The sequence below is a fragment of the Lynx rufus genome, unplaced genomic scaffold (genome assembly GCF_022079265.1).
Source record: "Lynx rufus isolate CCGP_SWC_20201006 ecotype Redwood Valley unplaced genomic scaffold, mLynRuf1.p SCAF_12, whole genome shotgun sequence".
NCBI lineage: Eukaryota > Metazoa > Chordata > Mammalia > Carnivora > Felidae > Lynx > Lynx rufus.
In genome coordinates this window covers 18,107,297-18,132,283 of record NW_025814826.1, presented here as the reverse complement: position 1 = coordinate 18,132,283, position 24,987 = coordinate 18,107,297, and the positions used below count along the sequence as shown (strand labels likewise).

Here is a 24,987-nt window from a genome sequence, read left to right as displayed (position 1 = left end):
CCAGAGGATGGCAAGCATTTACAGCTGTAGATAAGGTGGTCAGAAACCACATAAACTGAAAGGAAAAATTTGAGAAGGAGTCACCTATAGAAAAATGCAGGTGCAGAGGGAATCAAATAGAAAGGCTTAAATATAGTATTTAGTGAGAAACCTGCTTTCTGGGCACCTGGGTGGCTCAGTCGGTTAGGCGTCCGACTTTAGCTCAGGTCAAGATCTCATAGTTTGTGAGTTCCAGCCCTGCGTCTGGCTCTGTGCTGACAGCTTGGAGCCTGAAACCTGCTTCGGATTCTGTGTCTCCTCCTCTCTCGGCCCACCCACCCCTACTCACGCTCTGTCTCTCTCTGTCCCTCAAAGAATGAATAAACATTTTATTTATTTATTTTTAAAAATTTTTTTTTCAACGTTTATTTATTTTTGGGACAGAGAGAGACAGAGCATGAACAGGGGAGGGGCAGAGAGAGAGGGAGACACAGAATCGGAAACAGGCTCCAGGCTCTGAGCCGTCAGCCCAGAGCCCGAAGCGGGGCTCGAACTCACAGACCGCGAGATCGTGACCTGGCTGAAGTCGGACGCTTAACCGACTGCGCCACCCAGGCGCCCCTAAACATTTTTTTTTTTTAATTTTTCTTTTTCAACGTGTATATATTTTTGGGACAGAGAGAAACAGAGCATGAACAGGGGAGGGGCAGAGAGAGAGGGAGACACAGTATCAGAAACAGGCTCCAGGCTCCGAGCCATCAGCCCAGAGCCCGACGCGGGGCTCGAACTCACGGACCGCGAGATCGTGACCTGGCTGAAGTCGGACGCTTAACCGACTGCGCCACCCAGGCGCCCCGCCCCTAAACATTTTAAAAAAACAAAAGAGGGGCGCCTGGGTGGCTCAGTCGGTTGAGCGGCCGACTTCGGCTCAGGTCATGATCTCACGGTCTGTGAGTTCGAGCCCCGCGTCGGGCCCTGGGCTGACAGCTCAGAGCCTGGAGCCTGTTTCACATTCTGTGTCTCCCTCTCTCTCTGCCCCTCCCCTGTTCATGCTCTGTCTCTCTCTGTCTCAAAAATAAATAAACGTTAAAAAAAAAAAATTAAAAAAAAAAAAGAAATCTGCTTTCAGTTTTTATATATGATTTCTGTGTAAGAGCTAATTCCTGGACTCTTAAGTGCAAAAAGAAATACTCAAAGCCCCCCCAAATTGCTAGAAAGTTAGGGCAAAGTTCCTTCTTTCTGTACTTGACATCAGCCTTAACTTGAGTGTTTACTTTCTGTGTTTTCATAGCTGAGCTTAGATTATAATTTTGTTCCAGTTGAGCCTATTAGCACCTAATAGCAACAATAAAAACAGTGACGTTTTTTGTTGAACACAGGAAAACTCAGCATTACTAGTTTTTTATTTGGAAAAGGGCCCTGATGATAGCTTTGCAGACGTCTCCATCAAATGGTGTGCAGTTTCTTCTTCACACAGCTTGTTGTTACTGTCCGGCATTACCAGATACAGTTAAAGGAATGGAAATAACAGTAGCCTTGTTTTGTTTTGTTTTGTTTTTTTAATTTTTTTTTTACATTTATTTATTTTTGAGAGAAAGAGAGAGCACGAGTGGGGAGAAGCAGAGAGAGGGAGACACAGAATCTGAAGCAACAGTTGCCTTGTTTCTAACCCACTTTAAAAATTGTCTTAATATCGTTGGCTTGTCTTTATTATAAAGGTAATCATTATTTTTTTTTTTTTACTACTGACAGTTTGTTATTTATCATTGACCGTTTCAGTCAGGTAATTAACTTACCCCTTGTGATTATTTTATTGTATCAGCTAAGATCTGCAATGATTATTGAGAGTAACATTATAATTGCTCGCTTACACGATCACTTTTTCTGAGATGACTATATTGTGAACGCTGTTCTGACTATATCCATCTGTTGGGAGATGATTTTCTTAATAGAGTGGATATAGACTGCCCCAGGATTACTCAACTTCCTTAAAGACCTCAGAAATAATGTTACAGTTTGGATTCTAATTTTTTTTTTAACGTTTATTTATTTTTGAGACAGAGAGAGACAGAGCATGAATGGGGGAGGGTCAGAGAGAGGGAGACACAGAATGTGAAACAGGCTCCAGACTCTGAGCCATCAGCCCAGGGCCCGACGCGGGGCTCGAACTCACGGACCTCGAGATCATGACCTGAGCCAAAGTCGGCCGCTTAACCGACTGAGCCACCCAGGCACCCCTACAGTTTGGATTCTTAATTGAAGTCTAGTAACCAATTTGTTGATGAATAAGCGCCTTCAGTCATAGGTCTTATGTAATTGTACACTTAAAACTCTGATAATGTGAGCGTAGATCTCACATTAAGTGTTCTTACTGCAATAAAAAAAAGTTGAAAGACCTCATAGGCCTTCTGTTGGTAGCAACTACGGTAATAAACATACAGAAACCTGTGTTTGTTTTAAACCTATTTCTCAAAAAAGATCATTTATGCTTTGGCTGTCATTTTGAGTAAGTCTGTCTCAAATGAACACAGTGTAAGAACAAGGTCTGTAAACTCTGTGTGGATGGGAACACACATCATATTCTACCTCTCCCTCGTGTCGTGATGAGGACAGCACCTGGCAGGTGCTTGGTGCCCTTAATGAACAGTCTGAAAAACATGAAGGGGGAGGAGACTCGACACTACCATTTGAGGCAAATTCAAAACTACTGTAATGGTACAGAGTTTATTTCAGATATGTCTGTAATTAATTCTTTTGTCCCACTTCAGCTTGCCAGTTCTGTAACCCCGTGGGATGTCTTGCTGAGCTTAATTGCAGCTGCCACTCATGATCTGGATCATCCAGGTGTTAATCAACCTTTCCTTATTAAAACTAACCATTACTTGGCAACTTTATACAAGGTCAGTGCAATTTTATCATGAGATTTAATATTCTTGCATTCTGGAAAATGTTTTAATGGAGTCAAAGTAGTAAACAGATTGTCCACGAACATTAGAATTTTAACCAGATTAATATCACCTACAGATAATTCTCTATGTTCAGAAAGAGACTCGCTATTAAATAACTCAGATATGCCCCTTTTTGTAGAATACCTCAGTACTGGAAAATCACCACTGGAGATCTGCAGTGGGATTATTGAGAGAATCTGGCTTATTCTCACATATGCCATCAGAAAGCAGGTAGGTTGGATTAAGACACATTTAATTTGTTATGAACTATGGAAATTAAGTTGGCAAAACAATTTTATAAAGGTTTCAAAATTATTCAGGTGTTCCCACAGTTTTCAGTTTTTGTTTAATGGCTGAATTATTTTATCTTAAAAGTTTATATCAAAATTCTAGTAATTTAAACCTGTTCTGCAGTGAAGACAGTAGTATTTTTTTAGTGATTTTTTTTTTATGGATCATTCCGTAGATTTGAGTATTATAAAATTCACTCCAAATACACAGTGCCTCATGGTTTACTATTTATGTAAATAGTGTTACATGTTTCCATTTTATGCTCATTTGAATAAAACCTTATGTTCTAGGTATAAAGAAATTAATTATTCTGTATCATAAATACCCTCATTAAAAGTTTCAGGAAGTTTTCAAAACCTATAAGTAAAAAAAAAATGCTTTATACCTCAATAGCATAGCCCTGGAGTCACTTCGGGAGCATAGGATAAAATAATGATGGAAAGAACAGGAAATACTAATTTTTTAAGAAAAGACCATTTAATGTTAAGCAGGCCATTTGAAAGCCTAATAAGCATCAGTGCAAATAAGCCCGATATGATGGTGATTAACAAAATCTCTTCTCACTGATCCACAAACAAAAGCTTTTAATAATGCCTCACTGAGAGAAGATGCTCTTAAGAAAACCATGTAAGTGGATATAAACCATCTAATTCTAGAAACAAGGTGAGGCATAAGAATAAGTTTGGGTACTAAAATTTAAGTTACTATTATTCTTTCCTTTTTCCATTTCATAACTTAAAACAATTTTTATTTTAAAAACTTAAGTATTTTGTGTAATGACCATAAGAAAAAAGCTGGACTTTATTTTTTATTTTTTAAATCTTTATTCATGGATACCATTTGGAGTTATGACAATACTTCTGGTAAGTAAAATTGTTTCTTGCTGTAGTACAAATAGAAAAACTGCTTAAACCATAGTTTTTGTATATATAAGTTATCTTTTTCTTGATTAAAGCAGATTAAAATGTTTGCTTTCTTCTTTTTGTCATGTTTTACATTTGATGATTAACCCTATTGATAAAAACTGACAATAAGGAACACTACCTAATAGCATTCTTTTATGTTTCCTTTATTTAGGATTTATTTCATTTAATATCCAATATTGTGAGCCTTTTAATCTGTTGACAGCTCTTTACTGATATTTATACAAAGATAATGTTCGCTACAGCCCATTGAGGGGAAAAAAGGAAGGGTTTTTTTTTGTTTTTTTTTTAAGTTTATTTCTCTTATTATTTGACTTGAGACAGTCTTAATTATTTTTTTACTTGAGACAGTTTTAAAAATGATATATGATGTATTTGCATTAACATGTTACCTTTTCCTTTCCAGAAATGTTGGATATTCATGTAGATAATTGATTCTAGAATTTGACCTTGAAAATACAGTTACATCTAAACTTTATCAAATTGTTTGGTGGGGTTTCGTCAGCATATAATCATGCATCTTAGTCAAAATATCTACCAGACTTAGTTGTTGAATGGGCTGTTCTTTCTCCGTTTGAGCCACCCTTCTGACTTCCAGGTATCAGACACCCAAGAAAGAAACCAAAGTTGGGTACCCTCAGCACATCCCAGCCAAAAATTTTATAAAATAACGTATCAGGCTCATATGGATTTGTTTTTAGACAACTAATTCCTCCTTGGCTGGCAAAATAAAGGCATTCTTTTGGGAATGTACACATATTTGTACTTTTCCTACAAACTCCTTTGGTTTTAGTTTTGATGATTTTAGTAGGTTTTTTTAAGTGCATTCTTTAAAATTCTTTTTTTGTGATAGGTTAAAAGTTGAATGGCAGAATATTAAGTTTAAGAAAAAAAAATCAAGAAGTAACTATTTAATTGAAAGTCTTGTATTTTCTTTTTATATTTCTCTAATTCCAGGCAACAAATGGAGACTCAGATAGGTGCTTTGATACTAGCCACAGACATCAGTCGCCAAAATGAGTATCTGTCATTGTTCCGGTCCCATTTGGACAGAGGTGATTTACGCCTTGAAGATGCCAGGCATAGGCATTTGGTTTTACAGGTAAAATGGGGTTGGGAAAGATTCTTTCCAGGGTAAATCACATGACTGTTAGAATAAAAATGAAGTAGTCTAGTGTAGCTTTCAGAGTGGTTAAATTTTGAGGGAAAGCTGTGGGATTTCCTTCCATTAGTAAAATATCTTACAGAAGGTGAATCTTCTCCTTAGGAAAGCACCGTTGTTTTTGTAGTTTTCATACTCGTGATTTCTAACAAAAACCATTTTTGTGAGATTAGGGTACTGACCAACAAACAGTAATTTATTTTATTTTATTATTTTTTTATGAATTTTTTTTCAAATTTTTACTCAAATTCTACTTAGTTAACATACAGTGCAGTATTGGTTTCAGGAGCAGAATTCAGTGACCTACATACAACACCCAGTGTTCATCACAAGTGCCCACCTTAGTACCCATCACCCATCTAGCCCATCCCCCACCCACCTCCCTCCATCAACCCTCACTTCTCCTTTGTTAAGAGTCTCTTATGGTGGGGCACCTGGGTGGCTCAGTCGGTTAAACTTCTGACTTTAGCTCAGGTCATGACCTTGCAGTTAGTTTGTGGGTTCGAGCCCCACATTGGCCTCTGTGCTGACAGCCCAGAGCCTAGAGCCTGCTTTAGATTCTGTGTCTCCCTCTCTCTCTGCCCCTCCCCCACTCATGCATGCTCACACTTGCTCTTTCTCTCTCAAAAAATGAATAAACATTAAAAACAAAATTTTAAGAGTCTCTTATGGTTTGTTTCACTCTCTTCTTCACCCCCTTCCGATATGTTCATCTCTTCCATTTCTTAAATCCCACATATGAGAGAAATCATACGGTATTTGTCTTTTTTCTGATTGACTTATTTTGCTTAGCATAATACACTCTAGCTCCATCCATGTCATTGCAAATCGCAAGGTTTCGTTCCTTTTGATGGCTGAGTAATATTCCTGTGTGTGTGTGTGTGTGTGTGTGTGTGTGTGTGTAGGCATATTTTATATATATATATAAAATATATATATATGCCATATCTTCTTTATCCATTATCAGTCAATGAACACTGGTGCTTTCTCCATACTTTGGCTGTTATTGCTAATGCTGCTATAAACATCAGGGTACCATGTACCCCTTCAAATCTGTATTTTTGTATCCTTTGGGTAAATACCTAGTAGTATAATTGCTGGATTGTAGGGTAGTCTGTTTTTAACTTTTTGGGGAACCTCCATTCTATTATCCTGAGTGGCTGCACCAGTTTGCATTCCCACCGGCAGTACAAGAGGGTTCCTTTTCTCTACGTTGTCGCCAACATCTGTTGTTTTGTTGTGTTGTTAATTTTAGCCATTCTGACGGTTGTGAGGTGTTATCTCATCATGGTTTTTATTTGTATTTCCCTGAGACGAGTGATGTTGAGCATCTTTTAGCCAAGTGTTTTATTTTCACAAATTAGTTCTTGGATCTAAAAATGAGCGAGAATACAATGATTTATTTGTAGCTTTATGTTTAGTCCAGTCCTTATGCTTGGCTCTTGGGTATAAAGTGTCGTTTAGCATTCCTGAAGACATGATTGATAGACATAATAGCATCATAAAATTAATATAAAAGACAATGAATTTTCTGTTGCAGCATTTTTCTTCATTAAAGTGTCCTTTTTTCCCACTATTGGAGTATACTTAAGCTTAGTACAATTGAAATTTTACTTTTTTCTTTAAAGAATTTTAATATTTTGTTTGCTAGATGGCTTTGAAATGTGCTGATATTTGTAACCCATGTCGGACCTGGGAATTAAGCAAGCAGTGGAGTGAAAAAGTAACAGAGGAATTCTTCCATCAAGGCAAGTTACAGTTTTGAGTGATAAGTGGTCTGTTCAATTCATTTTTTAGCATCATTTGAATTAAAAAACCCAGACATTTACAGGAGTCAAGCAATAGATGCTTGTTGGTATTTTTAGTGACAACTCAGTGTAGATGTACATACAGGCAATAATGTACAAATTGAGCATATTTTGGAATTACCAGTTCTCTTTTGAAATGATGAAATGTGAATATTTGCATTTATAAATAGACATAAGTCAGGTTAGAAATTTCGCTGTCCAGAAAGATTTCCCTGACCTTGTATCTCATCATCCCTTTTGGAGGGTCCCATGGCCCTGTGAACATGCAGGTTATTTTTAGTAATTTAAAAACAGGAACCAAGGATCTTCATTTCATGCGCCTTCCTTTTAGAAATCTAAGTTTTAAATTAAAATGCTGACAGAATTATAGTCTTGGGGTAACACCTAGTAAAATTTTTCATCTCCTCCATTTAAAATAGGATATCAGCTTGGCAACCTTTTCTATGTGTGAATAACTTAAAAATTTTAAAAAGAACTAATTTAGAAGCCATCCTCTCTTGAGGATTAAGTATGTCATGCATTTTCTAAGGAATTTACAGGTAAGATGAAGACTTTAACTGTATACTTAAGCAATAGTTATGTTCCACGTAAATCATTCTATCTTGTTTTTATAATTTTAGGAGATATAGAAAAGAAGTATCATTTGGGTGTGAGTCCACTTTGTGATCGTCAGACTGAATCTATTGCCAACATCCAGATTGGTAACTATACATACTTCTAGCTGGTTAGAAAAATGCCGCTGATTTTAAGTTTGCCAAGAAGAGATCTACATCTGAAATATAAATTATTAAAATTGTGCTCATTTCTATTTTTTAATTTAAGAAATTTTACCCATTTTTCCTTTTTGGGGCTCTATTTATAATTTACTCTCATTTAATCTTAGGTCATAAAAACCATAATATTTGCAAAGCAGGTAGCAGTAACTTTGTTTTAAAACTGACAGAATACGTGATTTGCTCATGTGGAAGCTTCTTTTGCATAATTCTGGGATTGCATTCTAAAATGAAAAAAGTGACCACTGAGCACAATTATAATGTGAAGTCCATTTTCCTCTGTGGCTTACTTTTCTCTGTCACCGCCTGTGGATTAATTCTTCAACATCCTGTACAGGCCTCTTGTAAGCTTCCCTTGAATAGTCTCTTCAGTTCTCTCCCTGGCAACTTCCCCTCACATACCCGCAGCAACCTGGGACTCTGCAGTGTTCCCCAAATCCATGGCACCCCTTTACTCTTTCCCCCTCGCCACTCCTTCCCACCTGCCTGATGGACTCATTTTTCTTGAAGATCCACCTCCTCCAGATGCCACCTTCTACTCTCTCCAGGCAGAGTCGGTCGCTCCTTTTCCAGGCCTCCAAAGCACTAGATATACGTCTCCCCTAGCTCCCAGGTCCTTCCTGCAGCGATGTATTCCTGAGGCTTTGCACTGCACCTAGAAGCAGGAGGCACTAGAGAACTATTAATTAAGTGAGACATAATTGTAATAGAAAGCACAGGGAAATGTGCTGATTAAAATAGGGGCAGCTTATTGTAAAAGAGCACAGGAGTGGGTGTTGGGGTTTTGAACGTAAAGTAGGAGGCCAGTGTGGGGATGGGTAAGTCAGCAAGGTATTGCGGGATGAATGTGACTTTGGTAGCTGGTGTTGAGTAGGGCCTTTGAGGATTAGGTTGAACATAAAGAAATGGGTGCACAAACTTCAGAAAGATAAAGTTTCTAGAAATCCAGAAGACAGCACACGTCTGTGGCATAGTGCTTTGAAAAGAGGCTTGTAGGGGTCAGAAATTCAGAAATCTGATACTTACATAGTAATTGCAAGGCATCGTCATGTGGAAGGCAGTGGGTAGTAACTGACTTGATGGCAGAGGAACAGGTAGGGAAGATAAAGAGCCAGGCCAAGAAGAGTGTGGCACAGACCTGCGGGAATGGCGGGGGCAGGGGAGGGTGGTGCTGGGGCTCAACCAGCCAGAAGCCTGGGGAATTTTGCAGAGGGGGGAGCTTTCTTTGGGGGGGATAAGAAGACACTTAAGAAGCAGATCTGGGGTACCCTGAGTCTCAAGTAGAAAAACCTTCAAATGCAAAAGAACAGGTGAAATATGGGCAAAGGGAATTAAATTGAAGATAGGTGAATGAATAGCAAAGTCATTGTAGCTACTCTTAAGTTCTTTTGCTGGAGTCAGTGACTCTCTAGATTAATTTAACAGTAGGTTTTTAAAAACTACAATTTCTAAAAGAGAAAGGAAGCTAGACCCCTTAAATTCTTCACTTCAGTCTACAGATCTTGTCAGTGTCAGCACTTCTAGGTCAGGTTATCTAAGGGACAAGGATAAGGGAAATGATGGTAAGAGCTGACATCTGCCAACTCCTCACAACAATCCTAGGAGACGTGGACTTCTCGTTGCCTCCTTTTCAGATAGTTTGCCCAATGTATAAAGTTATAAATTATACAGAATAAATACTGTGCTAAACAGTGGTTATTCAGAGCCAGCATAGGGTCAGTAAGTAGATGTCATGTGTAATTAATACAGTTTCCTTCTTTGATAGAAATAATGGTTTTGTTAAACAAGAAAAGAACACATACTGGGGAAGTAAGGCATTTGACAAGGTGTCCTGTGGTATCTGTGGGGGTAAGAGAGAGGCAAATGGGCTCGTACAACAAGTGGATTCACAAGCAGCTAATGAATAGAGCCCCGCCCTCCAGGAGGGTGCTGTGTGGCTGTCTCTGTCCGTGACCCCAGCCCATTCATTTTTGTCGGGTGCTTAAGACCTAAAAGAATGAGGTTAACTTAGAGCCACAAGTAATACTAATTTGTTGGTTGTTAGAGGCAAGATCCAAAAGCTCTCAACCAGTTGGAATAACGGGTGAATCAAATAAGACGAAACTCATGTAAAAGCATGATAATGAGGTTCTGCATTTGGGTATAAAACTCTAGCGATTCACCACTTAACTGTGGCACCTGGAAGGGACAGGGCTCTGGGTGACTGGTTCAGCCTGACACTGTGATGTGAGGATGGCTACCAAAAAGCTGCTGTGTTCTTTGACCGCAGAGGTGACATTTTCCTCTATTTGTTACGTCTTTCTCTTCACCAGAATGTAACTCCTTGAGGGCACATCTTGTCTGTCCGTTCACTGCTATATTCCTGGCCACCCTAGAACAGTGCCTGGCATAGATAGCAGGTTCTCCGTTAATATGCGTGGAGGGAGTGAAAGGCCTTATTTCCAATATTAATTACTGTTTCAGATACCACAATTTGTACACTTTTCTAATTAAAAGTAGTGGGTGCTAATTGCTTTAACTCCAGAATTTTTTGTTGCCTAAATGAAACCTGTGTGGCCTGTGGTCTACATGGTCTTTTGCTGAAATGAAAAAGTTTTTAGAGATGAAGAAAATTTTAAAACTGTTACATAGCAATGATAGAATTGGAATGTACATGCTCCTCCTCCTTAACAGATCAAAAGTTGAGGAAATAATGCTAAATGTTTCTCCAATATATGTGATTTGACTGACGAGGTATTTTCTAGGAGTATAAGATACACTGTAGTGTTAAATCAGGCATAATGTCCGCATGAGTGCTGTACAACCTAAAGGTACAGACAACCCAGAAATCACTCATTTTCCCTTTCCGACTACAAATTAAGAGAGATCAGTTATATGAGTTGTTTAAAAAGTAGGACCCTGGTACGCTTTTGGTGTTCATTTTAGTAATTGCTGAAGCTAATACGCTCTGTTCTTTTTAGGCTCGTAATTTTTGTCATGAGTTTTGTTTCCGTAAATTCTGACTTAAATAAAGTGGCCAAGTGTAACCATGACCAGGTGTGAAGATGCCATCCCTGAGGGGGCGAAACCCAGCAGCACGTCACCAGCCCCACTTCAGCTCAGGCCTCATCACCCACAGGCTTGGAAGAGACCCCTCTTAGCCTCTAGCTGTCTCACTGCAACTGTCTGCCCTGCTTTCTGCAGAGTTGAGAGGACCGCTGAGTGTTTGCTCAGATAGGATGTGGTGGTGTAGCTGAAAGGAACCGTCAGAAAAGATTTGATGTGTTTGTCAATTCACCTTGACTTAAAGTTCCATTGAGCTACTAAATAGATTCTTCAGAGAAGTTATGTACATTTACACACACACACACACACACACACACACACACACACACACTGAAAACTTAGGTAATATTAGAATAGGACTTAAGAGAATAAACACTGGATAGATGTTCTGAAGATAAAGTTTCAGAATATATGTTAAGACCTTTTTTTCTCTTATTTTCTCCAGGTTTCATGACTTATCTCGTGGAGCCTTTATTCACAGAATGGGCCAGGTTTTCCAATACCAGGCTATCCCAGACAATGCTCGGACATATGGGGCTGAATAAAGCCAGTTGGAAGGGGTTGCAGAGAGAACAGTCCACCAGTGAGGACACTGATGCTGCGTTCGAGGAGTTGAACTCACAGCTGTTACCTCAGGAAAATCGGTTATCATAGCCCCCAGAATCGCCGGAACAGACTGCCTCCTGCAGGTTTTTAGAAATGTGAAATGGGGTCTTGAGGTGAGAGGACTTTCTTGACTGCCAAGGTTTCCGAGGGAATGAGGCCAGCGTTATTTATTCCCAAGGTGTCCTCTACTGGATCGTGCGACCCCACTTTTTAATTATAAGACCTGAACATACAGCAATATGCACTTGGCTTTCGTGTGAAACCTTGAATATGCAAAGCCCAGCAGGAGCGGATCCGAAAGGAGTAACGAAGGAAGTTTTGCAACGTGCCACCAGTTTTTCAAAGCATTTACTCCTCGAACCGTGAAACTTGAACTGTATCTTTCGGCAGAAATCTCTTGGAATTTAACCAGTCTGACGCAACATTGTGTATCTGTACCTTCCACTAAGTTCTCTCTGAGAAAAAGGAAATGTGAAGTGCCCAGCCTCTGCTGCCTCCTGCAAGACTCGATGTTTACAAATCAACTCTGAAATATTGGTTCTAAATTGCCTTGGAGCATGATTGTGAAGGAACCACTAAGAATTTTAAAGATCAAACTTAAACTGCAGCTCTTTCCCCCTGGTTTGCCTTTTTCTTCTTTGGATGCCACCAAAGCCTCCCTTTTGCTATAGTTTTATTTTGCGCACTGGAAACTGAGCATTTATCATAGAGTACCGCCAAGCTTTCCCTCCAGTGCTGTTTGGCAATGCAATTTTTTTTAACTGTTAGTTTCTGATTTGGGGCGGGAGGGGAAGAACACCAGTGTCCTAGCTGTATTATGATTCTGCAGTGAAGACATTGCATGTTGTTTTCACTACTGTACTCTTGACCTGCACATGCAAGAAACAGGTGGAATGTTTAAAACACCATAAACAGCTCAGGGTATTTGCCAATCTGAAATAAAGTGGGATGGGGAAGTGTGTCCTTCAGAGCAAGGGTACTAAAGTCCCTTTCGCTGCAGTGCGTGAGAGGTATGTTGTGTGTGGATGTGTGGACGTATGTTTGCGTGCATGTTTGTGCATGTGTGACTGTGCATGTGTTATATTTATCCATGTGGGAAAGGATTTGAAACGTAAGCTTTTATTTATTATCTTAGAATGTGACACGGTGCGCAGCCACACTGGGGGAGGGGAAGGTAGGCGAGCTGTAACAGACCGCTCCAGTTGCCTTAAACTATGCACAAAGCTAAGTGACCAAACTTCTTGTTTTGATTTGAAACAAGTGCATTGTTTTCTTGTCCCTCCCTTTGATGAAACGTTACCCTTTGATGGGCCTTTTGATGTGAACAGATGTTTTCTAGGACAAAATCTAAGGACTAATTTTAAACTTCAAACATTCCACTTTTGTAATTTGTTTTAAATTGTTTTATGTATAGTAAGCACAACTGTAATCTAGTTTTAAGAGAAACCGGTGCTTTCTTTTAGTTCAATTGTATTTCCCTTGTTACTGTAAAAGACTGTTTATTGATTATGTTTACAGTTCGTTGCAACAGCCATTTTCTTGGGAGAAAGCTTGAGTGTAAAGCCATTTGTAAAAGGCTTTGCCATACTCATTTTAATATGTGCCTGTTGCTGTTAACTTTTGATGAATAAAAACCTATCTTTTCACATATTTATCTTTGATATTTACGTTATAACTCAATCTTTTGGAAATCTTAATACTAAATTACTAGGAAATCCAAGGTTTAGCTTCTTGGTTCTAGCATTCACTCATCAGGTATTTATTTAGGCAGATGCAGGTGCTGGCCAAGCCCTTGGGGTCATCTGTCATTATCTGCACCTCACGAGTGAGTGAGTGGCCCCACTGTGTGTGCTCAGAGTTCTGACTAATACATGGTACAAGTCGGCTTTGAGCCCAGGCCTCTGGACTCCACAGCCTTTTTTGTCCCCACAGTTGGGAATTGCGTAAGATATCAGCACTCTTACAATATCAAAGTACTAGCTGTAATTGCTTTTTTAAAGTAAAGTAATAAGAAATGGCCACTTAATTCTGCTTGGTTGATATCAATGTAAGAAAGGCACCACTGGGCCTCTCCTGTGTCTTCTCAAGTCCAATTCATTAGGAAGGATATAGTACAAGTTTTAAAATCAAACATATTGTCATTATTTGCACAGAAGAATGATGTCCAATAGAAATAAAATGTGAGCCACACGTAAGTGAATTTTCAATTTTCTACTAGCCACATCTAAAAAAGGGAAAAGAAACCAGTGGAATTAATTTTTATTCCAATATATCCAAAATATTGTATCGTTTCAATATGTAGTCATTATCTTAGAGAACAATTATTGAGATGTTTTACATTCTTTCTTGGCCAGGGGGCGGCGGGGAGGGGGGCGGGTACCAAGTCTTTGAAATCTGGTGCGTATTTTACACTTACAGCACATCTCCGTTCAGACTAGCCACATTTCAAGTGCTCAATAATATCCGCATGTGGCTGGTAGCTACCATATTGGACAGAGCGGGTACAGGAGTTTGATGGTATAGAGCGGACTGTACCTGGGGAAGGTCAGTGACCACTTACGGTGGCATCATCCTGGCAGATCTGATGCATCTAGTTGTCTGATTAGATCTTTACAGACCTAGTATGTCAGCACATGCAGAGCACAACGGTCTTAGAGGAAACTCACATTAACCAAGCTCACAGTAACTGATAGTTGTTAAAAATGTTAGTACTTTAATTTACAATGAGAAATGTAACTATCAATCATTCTCTCCCTTTAGGCAAATCTTCTGGGGAAGTCCATTTATGATCAGCCGGTTACTTGGTGAGCGTGGATTCTGAGCAAGGGAAGCAAGTTGCCTCATGCATCCATCTCCCTATGGGGACTCACCTGCTGATTTTCATGTTTGTGGACCAGGGTACGCTCTTCCCCCGGATGATTGTAGAGATTCTCTGCCAGTAGTTGCCTCTCCACATCAGCTTCTGATGGGCACATCCAGTAAATCTGTCAGTACCGTCAGCCTTTGTCTCAGTTGAACCTGCCTGGGTTCCATCTGCCGGTGTACGATTGCTTACTTCTGCTCTGATCCATTTCTTATTGTTTGATAGTCAAAGGATTATCTTATTTCCTTTCTTGGGGGAGACACCTCAATGTTGCTCCCATCTCCTGCCTACACGTAGAATAAACCCACTGACAGATTATGTTTTGTTACATATATGTGGAAGTCACCATCTATAGCCCTGCTCCTTAAATATAACCTATATTCCTTGAACATCGGTTTTCTAGAAAAATTTGAGGAAACAGTTCAGAAATTTAGAAGATTACATTTCAAATAAGTAAATATTATGGAACAGAAAAATTCACATGAAGTTTTAAAACAGGAGACTTCAAAGAATTGTCAGGCATGTCGCAGCCCTGTGGGGCTCTACCCAACACTTCAGTAGTAGGGGGGCATCTCCTCTGCTCTGGAGGTAAAGGTCCTTGGAGAGAAAACTTTGGCAAGCCTTAGCTTAATGAAAAACCGATCTGGTACCTGGTCAATATTTCTATTATGTAAATGTGATGGTTTATAATGATCCTCTTTGTATAAAAGAAGCAAATATTTTATGTCCTTTGCAAACCTGGAAAATATATTTGTACCTGAGGTACAGGTTAGAGGTGCTAGTAATTCTTTGAAGATTCCTACAACAGTTTCTTTTCCAAAATGCTTTCTTGGCTCTTAAAACTTTGAGTTTTCTTAAAACTCTAACTTTCACATCAGGGTTTACAGTGTTTTCATGTGTACTTTTTTTAATGTATAAATATTTTGTTTAAATCCTCTCCTGATCAGTGTCTCCTGCTTGAGAAAATAAACAGTGACCGACAGCTACTATGCATTCACTAATGTTTTTAAATAAATGTGCATACTACTCACCATGGCATCAGCACACATCTGAAACATACAGTTGTACAGTTATGTGCAAGACTTAGTCTGAGCCATTCCTTGCTCGCTACGGATCTGCAGACAACCTGTGTCTTTGGAAGGCCCCCAAAGATCCATGGTCTTTTCCTCGGAGGTGAGCTGACAGGGGGCGCACAGCAGGTCTCCTCCAACTTCTAGGCTCTTGTGCTTATTAGCACGGGGCTAGCTTCAATTGGGCCATCGATGTTTGAACAAACTAATTCGGTATTAATGTGTTTTCTCTTTAGCCATCAATCTATAACATTGAGAAATGATATTGAAACTAATCTGTCTGTGCTGAATCATGTGGTCAGCAACATCTGGGTTCCTGTTGTGTGCAGAGTACTGCACTGGATATAATAAAGGTATTAAAAATTACAAAACCCTTGTCTCTGTTCTCAAAATGTTTGAGTGACAGAATGATGTGTGAAAAGTGTTCTGTAATATGGCAGGTTTCTTCATTTTATGAAATGAGTGCACAATGTTGGGGTGTGGGTTCAGAGAATGGTTTAGTTTGGTCAATGATGAAAATGACACCATTTCTAGTAATTCTTGAGTTTTTTTTTTTTTTTTTTGTTAATATCCATGACTGGTAAAACCATCTAGCTTTCAAATTTGATTCTAAAGTATAGTCTCCACATCCTCACCAACACTTGTTATTTTTCCTTTTTGATAATAGTCAATCTGATAGGTATGAAGTGATATTGTGGTTTCAGTTTGCATTTCCCTGATGATGGATGAGGCTAAGCATCTTTTCATGTGCCTGTTGGCCATCTGTCTGTCTTCTTTGGAAAAATACCTACTCAAGTCCTCTGCCCATTTTTTTAAAATCAGGTTGGTTGTTTTCTTGATACTAAGTTATGTGAGTTCGTTATATATTTTGGATATTAACCCCTTATCATGTGTATGATTTGCAAATATTGGCTCCCACTCAGGCGGTTGCCTTTTAGTTTTGTTGATGGGTTTCCTTTGCTGTGCAAAACTTTTTAGTTTGATATGATCCCACTTGTTATTTTAGTTTTTATTGCCCTTGCCTGAGGAAACTGGTCCAAAAACATATTTTAAGACCATTGCCTAGGGTTTCTTCTAGAAGGTTATGGTTTTAGGTCTTATATTCAAGTCTTAATCCATTTTGAATGTATTTCTGTATATGGTATAAAATAGTCCAGTTTCCCAACACCATTTATTGAGATATTATGCATCCTTGGCTCCTTTATTGTAGATTAATTGACCCTATATGCCTGGATTTATTTTGGGGCTCTTTATTCTGTCCCATTAACCTATGTCTGTTTTCATGCCAGTATTATACTGTTTTAATTACTAGAGTTTTGTAATAAGGTTTGAAATCAGCGTGATGCCTCCAGCTTTCTTGTTCTTTCTCAGGATTGCTTTGGCCATTGAAGAGTCTTTGGTGGTTCCATACAAATCTTAGGATTATTTGTTCTAGTTCTCTGAAAAATGTTGGTATTTTGATAGAGATTGCTGTGGATCTGTAGATTGTTTTGGGTAGTATGGACATTTTAACAATATTAATTCTTATAATCCATAGGCACTGGTATGTGTCATCTTCAGTTTCTTTCATCAGTGTCTTTTAGTTGTCATAGTATAGGATTTTCACCTCTTTAAATATTCCTAGGTATTTTCTTTGTGATGCAATTATAGACGGTATTATTTTCTTATTTTTTTTTTCTGATAGCTCCTTCTTAGTGTATAGAACTGCAACTGATTTCTGCATGTTAATTTTCTATACTGCTTCTTGACTGAATTCATTTATAGTTATGATAAATGAATTTTGGTGGAGTCTTCAAGATTTTTTTTATGTATACTATGTCAACTGCAAATAGTGACTTTTGCTGCTACTTTTCCCATTTGGATGTCTTTTCTTCTTCTTTCATGATAGCTAGAATTCCCAATACTCTGTTGAATAAAAGTTGCAAGAGTGGGCATCCCTGTCTTGTTCCGATCTTAGAGGAAAACTTCCAGGTTTGTCATACGTGGCCTTTATTATGTTTAGATATGTTCCTTCTACGACCACTTTGTTGAGTTATCGAATTTTGTCAAATGATTTTTCTGCATCTGTTGAGATAATCATACAGTTTTTATGTTTTTTTTTTTTAATGTTTATTTTTGAGAGAGAGTTCAAGCATGGGAGGGGCTGAGAGGGGGACAGAACATCCGAAGCAGGCTCCACACTGACAGCAGCAAGCCCTATGTGGGGCTCGAACTCAGGAACCGCGAGATCATGACCTGAGGCGAAGTCAGATGCTCAACCGGCTTGAGCCACCCCCAGGGGCCCCCTATGCTCCTTTAGTGAATGTGGTGTATCACCTTGATTGATTTGCAAATGTTGAACCATCCCTGAAAGAAATCCCATTTGATCGTGGTATATGATCTTTCAATATACTAAATTCTGTTTGCTAATACTTGGTTGAGGATTTTTGCATCTCTGTGTATTGAGGATATTGGCCTGTAATTTTCTTTTCTTGTGGTTCATCTGCTTTTATCAGGGTAATGCTGGCCTCTGATTTTTATTATTTCCTTCCTTCTACTAACTTTAGATATGAAGTTAGGTTGTTTACTTGAGATTTTTCTGGTTTCTTGAGGTAGGCCTGTATTGCTGTGAACTTCCTTCATAGGACTTTTTGCTGTATTACATGGCTTTTGGAAAGTTGTTTTGGTTTTCACTGACCTCAAGGTGTTTATTTCCTCTTTGATTTCTTCACTGACTTCTTAATAACATGTTTTTTAGTCTCCATGTGTTTGCGTTTTCTTCTTGTAGTTGATTTCTAGTTTTATACTGTTGTGATCAGGAAAGTGATGCCTGGTATGATTTCAGTCTTCTTGAATTTATTGAGAGTTGTTTTGTGGCCTAACATATGATCTGTCCTGGAGAATGTCCTGTGTACACTTGAAAAGAATCTGTATTGTTTTGGGGGATGGAGTATTCTGTATATATCTATCATGAAGTCCATCTGGTCTAATGTGTCATTTAAAGCCAATGTTTTCTTATTTTTTTGGATGATCTATCCATTGATGTGAGGTATTGATGTCCCCCACTATTAAAGTATTACAGTTGGTTTCTCTCTTTACGTCATTGTCTGTTAATACTTTGCTTTATATATTTACATGCTCCTATGTTGACTGCGTAGATATCTACCAATGTTATATCCTCTTCTTGGATCAACCCTTTATCATTAAGTAATGCCCTTTTGTTACATTTTTGTCTGTTTTGTGTGATATGTATATTGTTACACCAGCTTTCTGTTTCTATTTCTATGGAATAACTTTTTTCATCCCTTCACTTCCAGAAGATATGGGTCTTTAGATCTGAAATAAGTCTCTTGTAGGCAGCATAGAGATAGATCTTTCTAAAATTCATTCAGCCACTGCCTGTGTCTTTTGATTAAAGTATTCGGTTCATTTACATTTTTTCCAATCAAATGCAACATTTATTAACATAAAATATTTGCTACATTCTTTGCTAACAGTGGGTCAGATGAACAAACTGATCACAAGTGAACTTCATTCTAATGCAGTCAGTGGGGGCTGACGTTTTGGAAAATACCATGCATGTGCTTGGTGGATTGAGCATCTCTATGTTTCTCATCTTTAAAACTACTTCCTAACAGAATTTAGCGATTCTGGGATGCAACTTCTGGTAGCCAAAGAAATTAACATTCTAACTCACCTGTTTTAGGTTTTAAGTTCATTTGCATTTAAAGTGATTATTGATGAGTACTTATTGCCATTTTGTTCGTTGTTTTCTGTTTTTGTAGTAGTTCTCTGTTCCTTTCTTCTCTTGGTCTCTTCCCTTTTGGTTTGATGGTTTTCTGTTATGTTTGAGTTCCTTTATTTTTTGTGTATCTATTGTAGGTTTTTGGTTTCTGGTTACCAGGAGGTTCATATATATTGACCTATATACATACTGGTCTATTTTAAGCTGGTAACTGCTTAAGTTGAAACAAATCCTAAAAGCACTAATTTTTTTTTAATGTTTTTATTTTTGAGAGAGAGACAGTGTGTGGGTGGGGGTGGGGGAGGGGCAGAGGGGGAGACAGAATCTGAAGCAGGCTCCAGGCTGTGAGCTGTTAGCACAGAGCTGATGCGGGGCTCAAACTTACCAACTGTGAGATCGTGACCTGAGCCAAAGTCAGACACTTAACCGAGCCACCCAGGCACCCCAAAAGCACTAATTTTTATTCCCTACCCCCCACATCTTATGTTTTTGACCTCAACTGACATTTTTGTGTATCCCTTACAATACTATTTATTGTAGTTCTAATTAATCTCACTAGTTTTGTCTTCAGTCTTCATACTAATTTTTTAAGTGCTTAATTGCCTTTACCAGTGACATTTTTTTCCTTTCACATATTTTTTATATCCAGTTATGGACTTTTCTGCTTAACAAAGACCCTTTAACATTTCTTGTAAGGCTGGTTTAGTGGTGATGAACGTCTTTTGCTTTTATTTGTCTGGGAAACTCTTATCTTTCCTTTAATTCTGAATGTTACCCTTGCAGGGTAAAGTATTCTGGTTATGAGTTTTCCCCTCTCAGGGTTTTATTTTAAATTTTTTTAGTGTTTGTTCATTTTTGAGAGAGCATGAGCAGGGTAAGGGCAGAGAGAGACAGACACACAGAATCTGAAGCAAGCTCCAGGCTCTGAACTGTCAGCAGAGAGTCTGACAAGGGGCTTGAACCCGTGAACTGTGAGATCATGACCTGAGCTGAAGTTGGCTGCTTAAGCGACTGAGCCACCCAGGCGCCCCTCCCCTTTCAGCATTTTAAGTATTACCTTGCCACTCCTTTCTTGCCAGCCAAATTTCTGCTGTAAAATCAACTGATAGTCTTATGGGGGTTTCCCTTGTATATGGCTCTGTTTTGCTGCCTGCAAGATTTTTCTATCTTTACCTTTTTCTATTTTAATTATAATACATTGTGGTGTGGCTCTCATTGCACACTTTTTCCTGGGTGTCTGCTTCCTTACCCAGATTAGGAAAGTTTTCAGGTATTATTTCTTCAAATAAGTTTTCTTCCCTTCTACATTCTTCTGGGACCCCTGTCATGTGCATGTTAGTATGTTTGTTGTCCCAGTAGTTTCTTAACCTATCCCCACTTTTTAAATTCCTTTTTTGCCCTGTTTGGCTTGGATTCTTTGTTGTACCCTTCCAGATCTCTATCCATTCTTTTGCATCCTCTAATCTGTTGTTAGTTCCTCCTAGTGGATTTTTCATTTGTTACATTCTTCAGCTGACCAGTTCTTAATATTTTCTCTTTGCTGAAGTTCTCCACTCTTCTCTCAAGTCTGTTATCATTATTTTGAACTCTTTTACAGGTAGATTGCTTATCTCCATTTTGTTTTGCCTATTTCTATAAATTGGGCAGAACAGCTTCCTCTCCCAGCCTTGAAGGAATGAGTGGCCCCGTGTAGAAATGCCCGCGTAGACCGCACATGCTTGACAACTTTGGATGGTAAGCCGGAAAGGGAGCAGGCATAGGCCAGGGGTATCCTGTGCACACTATGCCAGGGTCACCTTTGGGGCGGGGGGTGGGGGGAATGGCTCAAGCTCATGGGGGCCTGAGGCTGAGGTGGTCCTAGCAGGCTGGCTAGAGTGCCTGGACCCTGCTCCAGTCTGCACTGTCAAGATGGAGGGGGACCATAAACAGTGGCAATCACCAGTGCTTCCAACCTGAGTCCCAGCAGTTGCCTCACCATTTGTCTGACACTTTGGGGTTTTGGGGTTAAATGGTAAATGGAGTAAACGGGTCTCCTTCACTCATAGGCCAGTTGCCCTTTAAACCACTTTTTTTGTTTTTTTTGCTGTGCCCCAGGGCATGCGAGTCTGTACACAGTCCCCTCCATGAAATCTTTCCCTGTGTAGTCTGTTGTACTGGGGGTGGGGTTCCTGTCATTACTGTGTTGGGTCTCTCTCCCACCTGTCTCTCTGCGGTCCTGCTGTCCTCCGTGTACAGAAGCTGTTCAGCCAGCCCTCGGTTCTTCAAGAGGAATCACTTTATATGTAGATTCTAGTTCCGCGAGCTCCCTACACCGCCATCCTGGACTACCTCCCCAAAATTTAAACTTGTATTTGCCAGATTCTATCCCCCAAGAAGAAAACTTTTAATTTTGGAGAAGTGGTTTCCTCGGGTTGTCGTCTTCACCAATGAGACACAGACTCAGGAATTTAATACATCAAGACGACAGGCTTCTTGTACAGAAGGGCTTGTGACTGGAGACACAACAGGAACTACAGTTTTCCTGCTCTACCCCAAGCCTGTGCAAGTAGGTATACAGGAGGACATCCAGCAGCAGTCTGCTGGAAACTACAGTGACCTCACGTAAAATGTGAGTACTAACGTACTTGGCTCTCTACCACTCACAGGATGTATTCAGAAATCATTATTTCATTTAATCCTCAGCAATTTTTGGAGCGGAGCATCATTCCCGTTTTAAAAACAGAGGTATGATTTGTGTAACTCCCAAGTCCAGTGCTGACTGCTATTCACTATGTGTGTGTAGCGAGTGCCTGGACCACTCAAATCATAGGAGACAAAACATACCGGTTACTTCACCTTCTTCGCCTCAGCTATAAAATATAAAATTTAACTTTTTATCATCTTTCACTTCAGGTATTGTGTTGAGTGGGAGAAACTGAATGAGACCGGTGGTGAATAAGTGGCAATAGAGTTCCACTCTAAGAATGCAGAAAACAACGTATTCTAAAGAAGCTACATGTACAATATTAGAGCATTTTATCCACTAAAATAATATACGAGAGCTTATGGTCCAAGGAAAATACAAATTTGCTTTATTTCAATACAGTAACTTCCTTCAGTTGGAGCACTGGCCAAAATTCAATACTGATACAAATATAAATTGCTTAGGAGGTCAAAATATATAATTTAGGCAAATTTTCTGAATTTCTTTTAAAGGCAGAATTTTTAAATCATATGAAACAATTAGAAACAATGTAATGTAAATCAACAAACGTGTAAAATAAGCCACAGTTCAAATTTAAGCTGAATAACATTTCCTAATATTGAGAACATTGCACATATTTTCAATAACTTAAAGGTCTACTCTTCCCATCTCCACTTTTTACTAGATTTAAATAAATCCAAGTATTTACTCATGGTAGAAGATTCTGCGTTAACTACAGCTGAGTTTAGCAGAAATACAGAAAACCATAAAGTTTTATTGAGCATTCCCAAATGAGCATGTACAGCATTCCTCGGAAGCCCTCCACAAGAACGGCTTTTCTCCTATGAGCACCTAAGGGTTGCTGCATGGTGTAATTCAAAAGAATAGCAGACCAATGATAACTTACAGGAAATTCTTTCACCTATTAAGTGTTTCATTATAAAGCTACTACATTCGACCAATATTTAAAAAAATTTCAACTCCATTATGCTGCCATTAACATTACATATTAACTTAGTAACAAGCCATCTTTATGATGCCTTTATTAAACTGGAATAGAAAGATGGTACATTCTGGTTTTCACTTGTTATAGATTTGATTCAATAATTTGATTTCTATCTAAAAACTACATTTTCCTTCTCAGCACTGGAGTGAAAGCAGCTTTTGTGGTCTTTGACTTTCCTTTAAATGAAAGCATTATGGAATTCTCAGCAGTAAACATTATCTGGTTCCTACTTGAACCCCCATCTCTAAGGAAATGTGAGAGGGGATCTAGGGTAAAAGTCCTAAAGTCCTATTCAAGGCAAAAAGGTTCCAATCCCAAATATTTCACTCGAGCAACTGTGTGTTATACCAGCTGTTCCATCACTGAGTAATAAATCACTGACAGCTTCACTGACGTCATTATTACATTTTACGTACTATTTTATACCCAAATATATGCATATAAAACATTTGCACAGATAAATTAGTGTCAAAAATTAAAAACTCTACATCTACAATGTCCTTTCCTCTGAAATCTATATAATTGTTCTTAAGACTAGAAACCTTAATATCCTGGCTACACATTAAAAATCTGTTATGGAAAACTTCAGAACCTTCTCATAAAAACAAACAGACTTAGAGTGCTTTTTTATTAGACCTAAAGGAGACTACTGAATACTAAATTCAGGTATTTACTAACTAGTGTTGATTTCTACTAGCCAAATAGCCCTAACAAACCAACAGCTGGAACAAGGATAGTTTTTCTTCAGCTATTATTAAGTTGAAACATTTTCAATCAAAGCCTTCATTTTTCCTGTAGACTTCAACATGTGCGGCCCAAACTAAAAAGGAAACAAAGCGTAAATAAAGATAGTGCTTCAGGTAACAGTAATGATACGTCCCCCTCCTAATCATGGAGCAAAGGCCTGGGCGTGTTCTGCATGAAAAACCAAGCAGCTAGATGATATTAAAACCTTCATGAGTTGACAAACTGTCTTATAAACATGACACATCAACAGAATGAAAAGCAAAAAGGTAACCAAATTACTTCACGGAAAACTATAATCATCTTAAGACCATAAGCTTTAGGCCATTTTTACTTCTCTGAGTAAAAGAATGAGGTACAAAGTTTCCTTTTTCCAATGTCTAAAAACTCTGAAAGATGCTAGAATTTCTCAGATACCTGCCTCCCTGGAGTAGGTAAGCACATATTCCACACGACAGTAAATACATTTTACTGTATTTGGTAAAATAATTTTTTTTATACATTACACTAGGTAATGTATACTAGATAATTTATACAATTGTATAAATTGTATAACTTAACTGTATAATTTATAATAATATATAAATTAATATTTGGAAGTTTCCCTGATCTGCTCAATCTCCACCTATGACCTGAAACATCTTGTTAAGACCCAGGTCAAATCTCATCCTCTTCAGAGAACTTTCACAGGACACCCTAAGGGAAAATTATCTTTCTTTACTTTGAATTTCTCAATCACCACATACATACTGTCTTAAGATATAAATTTTACTGTAGTGAATTTCGCTTCATTGTGGTTACGTATAAATAAAGCACAGCATGAAGAATTTAACACTGGAGATGCTAAGTAGCGAAACCAGGGTTTGGCTTTTGCTTCCTTTTTTTTTTTTTACGTTCTTCTATAATCTACTTGTGGGGAGGGGCTAAATCAAGTAGCACATTCTTCTCACAGAGCCACAGCTCAATGTCTTACCAAATGCAGGATCTCAGCAACGGAATCAACTACCATGTTGTGCTAAGACAGAAGTGTAACCCAATACTCACCAACACTGTTTCTGAGGTGGCCTCTGATTCAGACTTTGGAATTCCTTTTTCAACTTCACCTTGACTATCGCTTCGATATCGAAAGGCAAATTTCTTTTTCAGAGCCTCTGCTATGAGGGCAGCAGGGTCAGTAGCATCCACAGGTTTGGGCTTTAGATCCTGTTCTGACCTTAGAGAGATGAATAGAAGCCAAGAGGACTTTTCAATATGCTGACATCCCTCAGAGAAGTACTTCGCATGCCTTTACATGCACTTCTCTAGCATCACTGATACCCAGGAAAGTTCCTGACAAACACTGAGAGACACGAAACAGAAACC

General features: G+C 38.7%; 2 protein-coding genes across 11 annotated transcripts in view; one reads left to right on the top strand and one right to left on the bottom strand.

The window, feature by feature from the left end:
• Positions 1 to 24,987, top strand: part of PDE7A (phosphodiesterase 7A) — a 140,785-nt gene that overhangs the window by 111,252 nt on the left and 4,546 nt on the right. For 4 of the 10 annotated variants that reach the window (XR_006961097.1, XR_006961098.1, XR_006961094.1 and 1 more), the window contains exons 8-16: positions 2,748 to 2,879; positions 3,067 to 3,158; positions 5,099 to 5,243; positions 6,955 to 7,051; positions 7,732 to 7,812; positions 11,375 to 12,545; positions 14,296 to 15,821; positions 20,790 to 20,926; positions 21,551 to 21,800. Coding sequence is in view for 1 of the 10 variants with exons in the window: in XM_047073985.1 (XP_046929941.1) it covers positions 2,748 to 2,879; positions 3,067 to 3,158; positions 5,099 to 5,243; positions 6,955 to 7,051; positions 7,732 to 7,812; positions 11,375 to 11,583 (756 nt within the window). In the remaining 9 variants the exon portion in view is untranslated. Of the gene's footprint in view, positions 1 to 2,747; positions 2,880 to 3,066; positions 3,159 to 5,098; positions 5,244 to 6,954; positions 7,052 to 7,731; positions 7,813 to 11,374; positions 13,186 to 14,295; positions 15,822 to 16,135; positions 16,187 to 20,789; positions 20,927 to 21,550; positions 21,801 to 24,987 lie in introns of those variants that run through there. The other 6 variants (XR_006961096.1, XR_006961095.1, XR_006961101.1 and 3 more) reach the window with 6 other exon arrangements.
• Positions 22,241 to 24,987, bottom strand: part of MTFR1 (mitochondrial fission regulator 1) — a 62,921-nt gene continuing 60,174 nt past the window's right edge. The window contains exons 7-8 of the mRNA XM_047073987.1: positions 24,670 to 24,838; positions 22,241 to 23,701 (exon numbers count right to left, since the gene is read on the bottom strand). Coding sequence (XP_046929943.1) covers positions 23,636 to 23,701; positions 24,670 to 24,838 — 235 coding nt within the window. The 3' untranslated portion in view covers positions 22,241 to 23,635. The remainder of the gene's footprint in view (positions 23,702 to 24,669; positions 24,839 to 24,987) is intronic.